The 15,502-nt window shown below is 41.0% G+C and overlaps 1 protein-coding gene across 7 annotated transcripts in view; it reads left to right on the plus strand.

Moving 5' to 3' along the window:
- Wdr47 (WD repeat domain 47) overlaps positions 1–15,502 on the plus strand; it is a 61,438-nt gene that overhangs the window by 17,702 nt on the left and 28,234 nt on the right. For 2 of the 7 annotated variants that reach the window (XM_052730484.1, XM_052730485.1), the window contains exons 4-7: positions 3,533–3,638; positions 5,304–6,106; positions 11,516–11,642; positions 13,020–13,198. In XM_052730484.1, the coding sequence (XP_052586444.1) occupies positions 3,533–3,638; positions 5,304–6,106; positions 11,516–11,642; positions 13,020–13,198 (1,215 nt within the window). Of the gene's footprint in view, positions 1–3,530; positions 3,639–5,303; positions 6,107–11,515; positions 11,643–13,019; positions 13,199–15,502 lie in introns of all 7 variants that reach the window. The other 5 variants (XM_052730486.1, XM_052730488.1, XM_052730487.1 and 2 more) reach the window with 5 other exon arrangements.

The raw sequence follows: 15,502 nt of genomic DNA on the forward strand, positions 1-15,502 counted from the left end.
CCTGGAACTCACGTGGTAGCCCAGGCTGGCCTCGAACTCACAGAGATCCGCCTGGCTCTGCCTCCCGAGTGCTGGGATTAAAGGCGTGCGCCATCACTGCCCGGCTCTTTTTCCTAATTTTAACTCACTTAAAAATGTATTCATTTTATATAAAATATTCTTCTGCCCCTATTATATATCCCCCTATCCTCACACCCCTGCTGCCCCAAATGCTAGGGACAGAAGTCAGTGCCCTGCACACACTGTACAACTAAGCCATATTCCCAGTTTGTAAATTCATTCTTGAGACTGAATTCTGTTACCTTCCTTTGAAAGTGTTGACTTTTACACTTTCTTTTTTTTTTTTTTGGTTTTTCGAGACAGGGTTTCTCTGTGTAGCTTTGCGCCTCTCCTGGGACTCACTTGGTAGCCCAGGCTGGCCTCGAACTCACAGAGATCCGCCTGGCTCTGCCTCCCAAGTGCTGGGATTAAAGGCGTGCGCCACCACCGCCTGGCCGACTTTTACACTTTCAAATTATGTGTCTGTGTGGGTGTCTCTGTGTGGATATGTGCTTGTGAGTGCAGTGCCTGACAACCAATACAGAGGTGTTGGGTCCCCTGGAGCAGGAGGTACACATAACTGTGAGCTGCTCTGTGTGGGTACTGGGATCTGAACTTGGGCCTTCTGCAAGAGCAGCAAACATTCTTAACCGTGGAGCCATCTGTACAGCCTTAAAAGAGCCAGGTGGATCTCTGTGAGTTCGAGGCCGGCCTGGGCTACCAAATGAATTCCAGGAAGGGCGCAAAGCTACACAGAGAAACCCCGTCTCGAAAAACCAAAAAAAAAAAAAAGTGTTGATTTTGATTCAAGCAATGCAAATTTAGTCTCTTCTCTGGTGAAATTTCTTGTTGATTCTTTTACCTTTTCTCTGTTGTTTTCCCATTGCCCCTTGACATTTTCCTTTTATCTTAACCATTTTGGGAATAGCCATAGATTTGGGCACTTGAATTTATACAGTAGATTTAAGTACATTTCGTAATGTGGCTTCCATCTATTTATTTATTCATTCATTCATTCATTCATTTTTTTGTCTGATCTAGCAGTATCAAACTAGGGTGCTGGAAACTTTTTTTCTTAAGATTTATTTTTATTTTCAGTTATGCCCATGCATGTGTGTCTGTGTGGAGGTATGTGCATGTGAGTGCAGGTAACCCAAGGAAGGCAGAAGGAGATGTTAGATCCCCTGGGGCTGGAGTTTGAGGCAGTTGTGAGCCATCCATCATGGATGCTGGGGATTCAAACTTGGGTCCTCTGCAAGAACAGTGCACGCTATTAACCACTGCACTATCTTTCAGCCATATCTTACACCTTTGATTCCTACTCACAAAGTTCTCTTTTTTCAAGAATTCACTTCTATGTTGAGTTTTAGTTTTCATGTTTTCCTTTCTACTCCTTTTTGTCTTTCTCTTTGGTTTGAGATAAGGTCTTGCTATATAGCCCAAACTACCTTTTGACTCAAAATCCTCCACCACATGTGGCTCCTAAGTGTTGACCTGAAGGCCTGTGCTGCCATGCCTGTACTTTTGGTTGTTTTCTAATGTCTTCGTGTGTGTGTGTGTGTGTGTGTGTGTGTGTGTGTGTGTGTGTGTGCGCGCGCTTTTTCTCTAGGGCTTAACAGTGTCTGCAGAAAGGTTAGTCAGACTCGAGCTACTTTACAGTTACAGAAGTTGAATTTTATATTTTGATTTACTCATAGATTTTTGATAACTCTTTGCTCTTATAGGTTCATTTATCTGAACTACTATTGCTTTCCAGCTTCTGTCTTTACTTGAGGCACTCCTGATAACCTACCGTCTTCTGTCTCCATAGATACCAGGCATACATAAGGTGCACATACATACATTGCAATCTAAACATTCGTGCAGATTAGTAAATAAATTTGTTTTGGTTTGGTTTTTTTGAGACATGATTTCTCTGTCTAGCACTGATGGAACTGTGTTTCTCCGTGTAACAGTCCTGGCTGTCCTGGAACTCACTTTGTAAACCAGGCTGGCCTTGAACTTAGAGATCCGCCTGCCTCTGCCTCCCAAATGCTGGGATTAAAGGCGTGCGCTAACACCACCCAGCAATACATAATTTTTTTTGTGTTTTGTTTTTAAAAAAGTTTTAAGTCTATGATTATTTTAAGATATTCTTAGAACTGTTCCTTTTTGCTCTTTTTAAATACATTTTTTGTTGTTGTTGCTGTTTTTTGAGACAGAAGCTGATCTCAAATTTACTACATAGTGATTGATACCACTTCTTTGTGATTAGAATTATTTCAGATATGACTTCAGTGTGATAAGAGCTTAAGAATTTTCTAAAAGCAGTTTTACTTTATTAAAATGTTTTTAGATTTTTAGATTTTTGTTTTATGTTTGTGAATGTTTTGCCTGCATGTATGTATATACACCATGTGTATCTAGTGCCTGTGGAGGTCAGAAGAGGGCGCCAGATCCCCTGGAACTGGAGTTACAGAAGCTGTGAGCTTTCATGTAGTTTTTGGGAACTGAACCTGGGTCCTTGGCAAGAGCAGCAAGTGCTCTGAACTACTAAGCTGTCTCTCCAGATCCCATTTTACTCACAGTAACTTCTAAGTTCATTTGTCAGCTACTGGAAAATTGTGCTTTTTAGGTTTCTTTTAAAATAATAGTTGGTGCCTTTAAAAACATATAATTGGCTGGGCGGTGGTGGCGCACGCCTTTAATCCCAGCACTCGGGAGGCAGAGCCAGGCGGATCTCTGTGAGTTCGAGGCCAGCCTGGGCTACAGAGTGAGTTCCAGGACAGGCGCAAAGCTACACAGAGAAACCCTGTCTCAAAAAACCAAAAAAAAAAAAAAAAAAAAAAAAAAAAAAACAAACCCATATAATTGTATGTGTATATATGTGCACATGTGAGATCAGAGGACAACTTAAAACAGTTGATTGTCTCTCTCTACCATGTTGGAGTTTGGGGCTCAAGCTCAGGTCTTCAGGTATGGTAGCAAGTGCCTTTACCTGTGGATCCGTCTTGCTGGCCCAATTTGATCATTTGTAGAACAAAATGGCTGCAGTGGTGCTCTGGTTTAGTGCTAGAATGTGTGCCTGGTGCTGGGCTGTGGTGCCTTTAAACCTAGCACTGAGGATCTCTGTGAGTGTGAGGACAGCCTGGTCTACAAAGTTCCAGGACCGCCAGGACTATTACACAGAGAAACCCTGTCTTGAAAAACCAAACCAAACCAAACCAACAAACAAAGAATGTGTGCCTGGCATGTGCAGAGTCCTGGGTTCAGTCTATAGTCCTGCACGGAACAAACTTCCCCTGTTGTGTTTCAGAAGCTTAGGTTCCTTCTCTGGTATTTGCCATTGCTGTCATCCTTTGTCCTTTTAAGACAGTGTCTTGCCATATAGCCCAGGTTGGTGTCCATCTCACCATCCTCCTTGTCTACCCTCCTGAGTCCGAGTTTACAGATGTATGCTCCCACGCTGGTCTCATTCAACTTTGTAATCATTTTAATGTTTCCTCTTTCTTAGGTTTCGTTATATTATCCTGAAGCAGAAGTTTCTCGAAGCTTTGTGTGTTAACAATGCAATGTCTGCGGAAGATGAGCCCCAGCATGTAAGGTTTTTATTCCTGAAGGTTTGCGCACTAGTCCTGCTTTCAGATATTTTATTCACTTAATCAGAATACTGTTATCATGAGTTTTCAAAGTTTTGTAAGCTGTGATGAAGCAAGATCTGTAGTTTTGCAATTGTAATACTTTCAGTCTGTAGTCCTTTTAAACTTGCTCTGTGATTTAAATCAAGGTGCTATGTGAATGCTTCAAGAGTATATTCTTCTCCTTTTAGGTAAGTTAGACCAGATTTGCGTATGTATATATGTGAGGTGTACTCACGTATGTACACACGGAGGCCAGAGTGCCCTCATAGGGTGTCCTCAGTTATTCTGTGCCTTGTTCCCCTGAGCAAGGGTTGGGGAAGGGTTATAGACCCATCTCTCTAGTCACTCTCTTTAAAGAAAGGGCCTCTGAGTTTGGTTCCTAACAGCCACGTGATGGCTCATGACTATCTGTAGCTCTAGTTCCAGGGGATTCAACACCTCTCCTGGCCTCCCAGGGTACTGAGCACACATATGGTGGGGTGGTCCACATATGTGGAGATCAGAAGACAATTTGAGTCAGTTCTCTCACTGTGTGGATCTGGGGATTAAACTCAAGATTGTCAGGCTTGGTAGCAATTCCTTTTACCCATTGAGCCATCTTGCTGGTCTGAACTCATGTTCTTATGCTGTGTAGCAAATGCTCTTATCCACTGAGCTATACCTGCAACAAACTATGGGAACACAGATACTCAGATCATAGCTAACCCCAAGGATATTCCAATGGGAATTGTCTCATGGTGGAGCAATTTTTGCCAGATAGTGATGTCCACAAGTAGGAAAAACCTCAGGTTGTTTTGAGTTTGTTACTAACCAGTTGATTAAATCTGTATCCTAATTTCCCCATATGTAAGATAGGCCAGAATAGTTAAATTCTATCAGGAGTGTCCAACCTTTTCACATTGGGACACGATATTGTCATCTACAATGCTATGAAGTGAAAGAAAAAAAACCCACAGTGTTTTAAGTCAGGTTACATTTTATTGTTTTTTTTTTTTTTTTTCCTAGACAGGGTTTCTCTGTAACAGTTCTGGCTGTCCTGGAACTTGCTTTGTAGACTAGGCTGGCTTTGAATTCACAAGAAATCTGCCTGCCTCTGCCTCCCGAGCACTAACATTAAAGGCAAGTTGACATTTTTGAGTTCGGCTGTATTTGTAGCTAACCTGGGACAGGTTGGACATGCCCCCAAGGCGGCTGACAATGCTTAGTGTGCACACGGTTGTCAGTCAGCTCAGCTCAGCTCCTTTTGTTCTGTCTATGGTGTTTGTATAGTAATCGACTGTAAGGGTTCCCTTTTGTCAATTTTGCTTTCTGTTCTCATAGGAATTTATTCTAAGACAAATTGAGACTAAGAAAATGGCTCTTTTGCATTTGGGATAAACCAAATAATCAAGTTTTTCAAAAAACCATTGACATTCTTTGGTTTTCACTTTTAGCTGGGCATGGTGGCTCTCAGTATTCATTATGAATATCCCAGTATTCATAAGACTGAGGAGACAGGAGGAGCTTGAGTTCAAGGCCAGCCTGAGCTATGTAGAGGCCCTGCATCTAACCACATTAACAAAGTGAAAGTAAATAAAGAACAAATAGTTGAAAATTAGAATATTCAGTCTAAATTGATTTATAGTCATCCTTTATATTTTTTAGTTGGAATTTACCATGCAAGAAGCTGTCCAGTGTCTACATGCTCTAGAGGAGTACTGCCCTTCTAAAGATGATTACAGCAAGCTCTGTCTGCTCCTCACTTTGCCTCGTCTGACCAATCATGCTGAATTTAAGGACTGGAATCCCAGTACTGCACGAGTTCACTGCTTTGAAGAGGTCTGTGTCATGGTTGCAGAGTTCATCCCTGCCGACAGGAAGCTAAGTGAGGCTGGTTTTAAAGCAAGTAACAATCGCTTATTCCAGCTCGTAATGAAGGGCTTACTTTATGAGTGCTGTGTAGAGTTTTGTCAGAGTAAAGCAACTGGTGAAGAAATCACAGAAAGTGAAGTACTTCTTGGCATTGACCTCTTATGTGGCAACGGTTGTGATGATTTAGATCTGAGTTTATTGTCTTGGCTTCAGAATCTCCCTTCTTCAGTCTTTTCTTGTGCATTTGAACAGAAAATGCTTAATATTCATGTTGACAAACTCCTGAAACCTACGAAAGCTGCCTATGCTGATCTCTTGACTCCTCTTATAAGCAAACTTTCTCCCTACCCATCATCACCAATGAGAAGACCTCAATCAGCAGATGCCTATATGACTCGCTCCCTGAATCCCGCTTTAGATGGCCTCACATGTGGATTAACCAGTCATGATAAGAGAATCTCAGATCTTGGGAACAAAACTTCTCCAATGTCACACTCCTTTGCTAACTTCCATTATCCAGGAGTACAAAACCTTAGCAGAAGTCTCATGCTGGAGAATACAGAATGTCACAGTATCTATGAAGAATCTCCTGAACGGTAGGCATTTGCTCATAAGAATTAGGAAATTGTCAGTTCTAAGTAGTCTGTAGTGTGTGCATGCAAATGCTCTTGGTGTTCAGCATTTTATAGTTTTAAGAATTTTATTTTTAAAGTTAGCTTATAAAGTAATGAGTTTCATGGTGGCGCACATTCATATCTATATCTGTCTATATCTATATCTATATATGTCATTATTATTTTGTTCTGATTTGTCTCCTCCTTCACTGTGCTCATCCCCTGCCCACTTCTGACTGGTTCCTCTTCTTCCCTCTCTTTTCTCCTCTTCCTTAAGATACCTTCCTCCTGCCGGGCATTGGTGGCGCACGCCTTTAATCCCAGCACTTGGGAGGCAGAGGCAGGCGGATCTCTGTGAGTTCGAGGCCAGCCTGGGCTACCAAGTGAGATCCAGGACAGCCAGGACTGTTACAAAGAGAAACTCTGTCTCAAAAAATAAAAAGATACTTTCCTCCCCTGTCACGATCCCCTTTTCTAGTTTGATGACCTAAACATACACCACACACATAAATATAATTCTAAATATAGGTCCTCAATATGATAGAAAGTATGTATTTGTCTTTCTGGTCTGGTTTATTTCCCTTAATACAATCACTTCCAGGTGTATCCATTTTCCTGCAGATGTCATTATTTCATTTTTCTTTAGAGCTGGTTAATATCTCATTGTGAACTCTGACCTGCCAGGCAAGATGTGCCCTGTGGTACACTAACGGCAAGACTGTCTAGGGGACTGCCAATTGCCTTCCGACTGGATTATAGGCCTAGTATATTGGAGGGAACACATGCTTGGTACTAAGCCTGTGGCTGGGCAGGTTACAGGCCCTAGAGGAGAATATACTACAGGTTTTTTGTTTTTTGTTTTTTTTTTTTTTTTGCTAAATGGACATCTAGTCAAAATGCCCTCTCAATATTTATATTTATACTCATAGAACAGTGCTGCTCTTAGCCTGAGTCAGAAAAGCTTCTTTTAGGGCTGGATGGTTGGCTCAGGGGTTAAGAGCATTGGCTGTTCTTCCAGAGGTCCTGAGTTCAATTCCCAGCAACCACATGGTGGCTCACAACCATCTATAATGAGATCTGGTGCCCTCTTCTGGAGTGCAAGCATACATGCAGGCAGAACACTGTGTACATAATAAATAAATGCATCTTTAAAAAAAAAGAAAAGCTTCTTTTAGCAGAATGTAGAGATTCACAAATGGTTAGTTAATGTAGAGACTCACAAATGGTCAAAGTACTGAGAACAAATGGTTGTTGAGTGCTTAGTCCTAAATGGAACATCTATACCTCCTTCAAGGCCCAGGAGACATCACCAAAGGTGTGTGTGGGGTGGATTGTTAAGTTAAGGATGGAGAGGAGCATCTTGAAACACTGTTTTCTGAAAGTGTTATGGCCATCCCAATCACCGGCTTGTAGCAGTTGTGGCTACCTGCACAAAAATTAAAGAGCCGTCGGAGTAGGAGGGGACTAGTTGAGGAGCAAGTCAGCAAGAGAGGGAAAGGGTAAGAGAGGCAAGTGGAGCTGAAAATGATCCCAGGCGATCTATATGTATAACATTATCAGAAATACAAATCATCAAAAGCATATTACATAATGTAAAGGAATAAATAAAATGGCCATAAAACATCCCACTGTGTGTATGTCGTACACTTTCTTTATCCACTCATTTTTTGGAAATCATCCAGGTTTGTTCCATTTCCTCACTGTTGTGAACTCTGCAGTTGTGAAGAAACATGGCTGTGCAAATACCTCTGACATGTGTTGACTTGGAACCTTTGGGCACATACTCACGAGAGTAGTATGGCTAGTATGGCAGGGTTACCTGGTAGTTCTGTTTTCAGGTTTTTGAGAAATGTCCATCTTGATTCCCACAGCGGCTGCCCAAGTTCACGTTCTCACCAACAATGAATTGTGGGTTCTTTTTCCATATCCATGCCAGCTTTGTCATTATTTGTTTTTTTGATGATAGCCGTTCTAACTGCAAGTGAGGTGGAAACTCAAAGCAGCTTTAATTTTCATTTCCCTGATGACTGAGAACATTGAACACTTTGTATACTACTTGTTATTTGTATTTCTTGTTTTGAGAATTATCTGTTTAGTCATTAGCTCATTTATTGATTTGATGAGGTTTTCTCTTTAGTGTTTAATTTTGCAGCCCCTTCTATATTCTAGATATTATTTCCTTGTTTAATGTATAGTTGGCAGAACTTTTTCCCATCTGTATGCTCTGCAGACACCTTTTAAGTTCTTTTTCCTAATAATCTCCTTTTTCTACTTCTTAGGATTCTTTTCTGTGTGATTAGAGTCCTTTCAGAAAGTCTTTGCTTCTGTGTACATTGTGATGCTTTGCCTATTCGTTTTCCTTGAGAGGTTTCAGATTGTAAGGGCTTTGATCCACTTTGAATTGATCTTTGTGCAGGATGAGATACATGGATTTGGTTTCATTCATCTACATGTGGAAATCCAGTTTCCCCTGTGCCATTTGGTAAAAAGGCCATCTATTCTCCAACATGTATGGGTTTATTTCTGGGTCCTCTGTTATAAATGTTGGTCTGTGTCTGGTTTTGTGCTGATACTGTGCTTTTTGTTGGTTTGTTTGTATTTGTTTTTTTAGCTATAGTTCTCTGTGTGTAGGCACTTGTCATAGTTGTTAGTAATTTATAGAAGTCTGGTAATGAACTCTTTTCCACATGCACACTCGCTTAGGTAGTCAGGACAAGCTCCTAAGTAAAGGTGCCTTTACAACAGTGGCTGTCCAGTGTTGCCTTCCTGATCCTTACAACTGTGTTTTGACATATCCTTATATACTCTGCCTAGAGAGGTCAGTACTGTATAATTCAGTTCTTTAAAGTGAAAGGTCATTTAACCTCCATAGTTGTTTCCATGGTGTTTTCTAGCAATCGGTAAATCTGTGTGTGTGCCTGATATTTTTCTCTCTCTCTCTCTCTCTCTCTCTCTCTCTCTCTCTCTCTCTCTCTCTCTCTCTCTCTCTCTCTCTCTCTCTCCTCTCTCTCCTCTCTCTCTCACTCCCCCCCCCCCCCTTCTTTTTCTTTTTTGAGACAAGGTATGTAGCTTTGGCTGGCCTGGAACTCACTGTGTAGAGCAGGCTGGCTTCAAACTCAAAGAGACCAACCTGCCTCTGCCTCCTAAGTGCTGGGATTAGAGGTGTGCATCACCACACCTGGGTCACTATTAACACTTTTGATATTTATGAAAAGCAGAAATTGTTAGTGTTTTAAAAGAATATTAGGAACAACCTGAAATAAAATCCTCAAATGATGCCATTAAAAAGATCATTTATTAAAAAAGTGGAAAGAAGCCAGGCGGTGGTGGCGCACGCCTTTAATCCCAGCACTTAGGAGGCAGAGGCAGGCGGATCTCTATGAGTTTGAGGCCAGCCTGATCTACGCAGCAAGTTCCAGGACAGCCAGGGCTGTATAGAGAAACCCTGTCTCAAAAAATAAGTAAAAAAAAAAAGAAAGAATCTTAAATAGCCCGGCAGTGGTAGCACTTGCCTTTAATCCCAGCACTCGGATCTCTGTGAGTTTGAGGCCAGACCGATCTACAGAGCTAGTCAGGACAGCTAGGGCTGTTATGCAGAGAAACCCTGTCTTGAAAAACCAAAAAGAAAAAGAAAAAAAGGAAAGAAGAATCAAGTAATTTTTTAAAGTGGAAAGGTCTGTTTTGCTTTTATGTTCAGTGTAAATAAAGAAAATCTCTTAATAAAATCTGAAGTCTTAGCAGGGCGGTGGTAGTGCACACCTTCAATCCCAGCACTCGGGAGGCAGGGCAGATGAATCTCTGTGAGTTCGAGGCCAGCCTGGTCTACAGATCGAGTTCCAGGACAGCTAGGGCTGTTACATAGAGAAACCCTGTCACAGAAAAAAAAAGCAAAAAAAAAAAAAAATCCAAACAAACAAACAAACAAAAACTCTAAAGTCTTAAAACTCTAAAGAAACATGTGAGAAGGAAAAACAGTATTTGAGTAACAAAATCACAATTCATATTTTATGAAGAGAATATAGGTATGAAATCCTCCAGCCTATCTAGTTTGTAGATGAATCTGGGACATGAAGAATGAAAATGAGTTCCTGAAAACACATACTACTGATATTAGGTTAGAGACCCTGCTTCCCATGTAAATGTTTGTTCTGTCTGGGCATGACAGTACACACCTGCAGCTGTGGAATGTGAGAGCTGAGGATCATGACAGTACACACCTGCAGCTGTGGAATGTGAGAGCTGAGGACCATGACAGTACACACCTGCATCTGTGGAATGTGAGAGCTGAGGATCATGACAGTACACACCTGCAGCTGTGGAATGTGAGAGCTGAGGACCATGACAGTACACACCTGCAGCTGTGGTATGTGAGAGCTGAGGACCATGACAGTACACACCTGCAGCTGTGGTATAATGAGAGCTGAGGACCATGACAGTACACACCTGCAGCTGTGGAATGTGAGAGCTGAGGACCATGACAGTACACACCTGCAGCTGTGGAATGTGAGAGCTAAGGACCATGACAGTACACACCTGCAGCTGTGGAATGTGAGAGCTGAGGACCATGACAGTACACACCTGCAGCTGTGGTATAATGAGAGCTGAGGACCATGACAGTACACACCTGCAGCTGTGGTATAATGAGAGCTGAGGACCATGACAGTACACACCTGCAGCTGTGGTATGTGAGAGCTGAGGACTATGACAGTACACACCTGCAGCTGTGGTATGTGAGAGCTGAGGACCATGACAGTACACACCTGCAGCTGTGGTATAATGAGAGCTGAGGACCATGACAGTACACACCTGCAGCTGTGGAATGTGAGAGCTGAGGACCATGACAGTACACACCTGCAGCTGTGGTATAATGAGAGCTGAGGACCATGACAGTACACACCTGCAGCTGTGGTATAATGAGAGCTGAGGACCATGACAGTACACACCTGCAGCTGTGGTATGTGAGAGCTGAGGACCATGACAGTACACACCTGCAGCTGTGGTATGTGAGAGCTGAGAACCATGACAGTACATGCCTGCAGCTGTGGAATGTGAGAGCTGAGGACCATGACAGTACACACCTGCAGCTGTGGTATAATGAGAGCTGAGGACCATGACAGTACACACCTGCAGCTGTGGTATGTGGGAAACTGAGGATCTCTTGAGCTCAGAGGTATGAGACCACTCAGCAAGACCCTGTCTCAAAAACAAACACCTCCTCTCTAAGCATGTTCTACATTTTGAAAACATTTTATGTAGTTAACAAAAGAAAGACACCTATTTTTATATATAAAGATATATAAACACTAAATCCTTAATACTCTTTTTAATGCAAGAAAAGTTCCTCTAAAATGCTTTTTTCACCCCGTCTCTGCTTTTTCTATTCTCTTAAAGAAGTGATACACCGGTTGAGGCCCAGCAGCCTGTCAACAGTGAGCCCATGTGCCAGGGTTCTGGTTTTGAAAAAGAGCCTGCCAACGGAGCACAGAATCCAGTACAGACTAAACAAGAGAAAAACGAGGTAATATTTGCCGAATGTAATGTGTCTTACAGTTACTCAATCTGTAAGAGCTAATAGGATTTCCTCTATAAAATGTAAAAGACTTTTGTATTTGGGAGTAGTACAAAGATTTTAGATATTCTGATTATCGGCTCATTTTCTGGCTTCTCCCCAAAGAATATAGTATGTTTAGTTGTTATGTATTTCATAGGTAGAGGAATTTATTAAAAATCTAAAATGCCACATATTTCATGACTCAAATAATTGAATTTAGATTACATGTGGCTACTTTTCATTTTAAAGGCATATATTCTCTATTTTATTTATTGTATTTAATGAATAAGATTTAAAATGTATAATATAGAGTAATACTTTTATCTAAATCTAAGGTTCCATTTTTATGTGTTTCTGATAGGAAATTGTATTATGACATAGAATATAGATTTATGTACTATTCCACTTAGAAGAGGTATTAAGTGTGGTTTTTCTTTTTCTTTAAAAAATTTTTTTTAATTATTGGTGTGTGTGTGTGTGTGTGTGTGTGTGTGTGTGTGTGTGTGTGTGTGCATGCCTGTGCCACGGTGCATGTGTATAAGTCAGAGGAGAATTTTGTGGGAGTGAGTTCTCTCCAGAACTCAAGTGTCAGGCTTGGGTGGTGGGCATCTTTAACCATTTGCCCATCCCTCCAGCCCCTACCCAATTGTTTAGGAGGGTGAATGGGAAATATTGAGATTGCTGAATTTAAAACCAGTTTTTACTCATGAAAGAACATTTGGAACCTAATTTTTAGGCAAGTACATGTTTTTGTCTCTAGAAACCTATTGCATGCTTAGTATTAAATATGTTTGATAAGGTTAATAATATTTTTACTAATAGTAATACAATTTTCAGACATTTAATTTAAGTAATACCGAATTTATCATTATCTACATGCATATTCTCTGACTGTGTGCCTATTATAACCATCAGTTTGCGTGTTTACTTTGGGTTGGTCAGGAACACACAGTAATCAGTCATTTCAATCGGTTGTTACAAAGTGAAGGAGCCGATAATCTGTGACTGTTAAGACACAGATGCTGTGTTATTTTTCAAAGAGAAATGTAATTTTTTTTTTTGGAGACAGGGTTTCTCTGTGTAGCTTTGCACCTTTCCTGGAACTCACTCAGTAGCCCAGGCTGGCCTCGAACTCACAGAGATCCACCTGCCTCTGCCTCTGTCTCCTGAGTGCTAGGATTAAAGGTGTGTGCCACCACCATCCGGCCAGCACCATCCGGCCAGAGCAATGTAATTTTTAAATTGTTGTAGTTGTAATTCTTTTTCAGCATTTATAGGTGATACTGTAAAAACATAATTCAGTAACGATCTGTTCATATGTATTGTTTTTCTAATATTTTTAAGCTTCGAGATTCCACTGAACAGTTTCAAGAATATTATAGGCAGAGATTACGCTATCAGCAGCATTTAGAACAGAAGGAGCAACAACGGCAGATATACCAGCAGATGTTACTGGAAGGAGGTGTGAACCAAGAGGACGGTCCTGAGCAGCAGCAGAATCTCACCGAACAATTCCTTAATAGGTCTGTTGATAGGTCTCACTCTAAATAAGAGATTCATTCAGAGCCATTTAAAGCCTACAGGAACTGCTGGGGCTGCAGAGATGGCTCACAATGAAGAGCACATGCTGCTGCTTACAGAAGACCCAGCTTCAGTTCCCAGCACCCACATGGTGACTCAGAAGGCTCCCCACCAACTTTAACTCTCTTCTGGCCTGTGTGGACACCAAATACACACGTGGTGCACATGTGTACATGCAGACAAACCCATAAAATAAGTCTTTAAAAAACATGCAGTAACTGCCACTTTATATGTAGTTTGAAATTTTCAAGATTTTAAAAATGTTTCATGTAATATAGAATTACATAATGTCTTTCAGTTAAATCTAGTTTTGTCTTCCCCAAGTAACTACAGCTGCAGTGTGGTGGTTTAGCCCATGGGCTAGGAGCTTGTAGGCTAGGTGAATCCCATTTTACCCAAGGTAGATGAGGATATAGAAGTTACTTTGTTTCTTTTGTTTTTAAACTGTAAAGTTTTATGTGTACTAGTGTTTTGTCTCTGTGTATGCCTGGTGCTCATAGAGGCCAGAGGAAGTCATCAGATCCCTGGAAATGGAGCTAGAGATAGTTGTGAGCTACCATGTGGGTGCTGGGAATTGAACCCAGACCCTCTGGAAGAGCAGTCAGTGCTCTTAACTGCTGAGCCATCTCTCCATAAACATACTTAGTAGTTTCTGTCTGCTCGTCCACTTTCCCCAGTTGCCCAGAGTGAATGAGTTAATCTGTTTATGTGCTTAGAGCAGTACCTGGCATGCTGTGAGCACTATACTGTGGTTGTAATTGTTAGTTATTAGTTTTAAACCTTCAGATTCAGCCAGGCATTGTGACATGTATTTATAGTTCTAGCTGTTTGAGAGGCCAAGATGGGATACTCATTTGAGTTAAGGTTGGAACAGCCTGGCCAACAAAATGAGACTATCTGAAAAAAAAAAAAAAAAAAAAAAAAGCAATCTGCAGATTCTTTTGGATTCAGTATATAAAAATGATTCCTTCTTAAAATTTCTTCTTAAACTATTAACTATATTGTCTTTAGTGATTGAATATGTATGCATATGTGAGTTTTTAAAAATCAAGAAACCAGCCGGGTGGTGGTGGCGCACGCCTTTAATCCCAGCACTCGGGAGGCAGAGCCAGGCGGATCTCTGTGAGTTGGAGGCCAGCCTGGACTACCAAGTGAGTTCCAGGAAAGGCGCAAAGCTACACAGAGAAACCCTGTCTCGAAAAACCAAAAAAAAAAAAAAAAAAAAAATCAAGAAACCAAAATATTTATATTTAGATGAGCAGAGGTTGTTGGAGGATTGCATGTATATACCTAATACATCTGCATATGTACTTAGACCAGTTCTGGCATGTAGGAAATGTGCTTTAGCTATCATAATTATGGTTAGGCAGCTACAGTGATGACTCTCAGTTCTTCATGTTTATTGGTATTAGAAGTAAGATGTGCTTGACCCTCTGAGTGGTGTATACAGCATTTGACCCTGAAACCGATTCTATCATCAAATCTTCACACAGGAAATGTTTATGATGATGATCTAACAATCTAAGTAGGACTCTGAATATTCACATTGGGGAGTACTTTCTTATTTGTGTGTTTGTTTTTTAAACATTTATTTTTATTTTATTTTATGTGTATGAATGTTTTGCTACATGCACATGTATATGTACTACATGCATGCCTGGTGAACAGGCAGGTCAGAAGAGGGCATAGGATCCCTTAGACCTGGAGTTTAGATAGTTGAGTTGTTATATGGATGCCGGGAATTGAACCTGGGTCCTCTGGAAGAACAGTCAGTTCTCTTAACTACTCAGCCAACTCTCTAGCCCTGGGGGTGTTTTCTTACCATCTTGGATCACACTATTGCTTGTCAGAATTTTCCTAATCTGATGAATTGACACTTGTGGTTTAGGATATCTTCTTCATAGTTGCTATTTGACTTTCCAGAGAAGATACTTTGCAATGAATAAGAAGATAAAGTACCAAAAAGAGTTTGTGATCCTCAATAGTGATTGAGATGTGCTGCTTTAGAAATAGACTATTCGCCAGGCGGTGGTGGCGCACTCCTTTAATCCCAGCACTCGGGAGGCAGAGCCAGGCAGATCTCTGTAAATTTGAGGCCAGCCTGGTCTCCAAAGCGAGTTCCAGGAAAGGCGAAAAGCTACACAGAGAAACCCTGTCTCGGGGGGAAAAAAAAAAAAAAAAAAAAGAGACTATTCAAGAGTGTTCATCCTTCAAACACAATAAAAAAATAGAAATAAAGTAGTGTA

This window comes from Peromyscus californicus, unplaced genomic scaffold (assembly GCF_007827085.1).
Source record: "Peromyscus californicus insignis strain IS unplaced genomic scaffold, ASM782708v3 Scaffold_9__1_contigs__length_137607984, whole genome shotgun sequence".
Classification (NCBI taxonomy): Eukaryota; Metazoa; Chordata; class Mammalia; order Rodentia; family Cricetidae; genus Peromyscus; species Peromyscus californicus.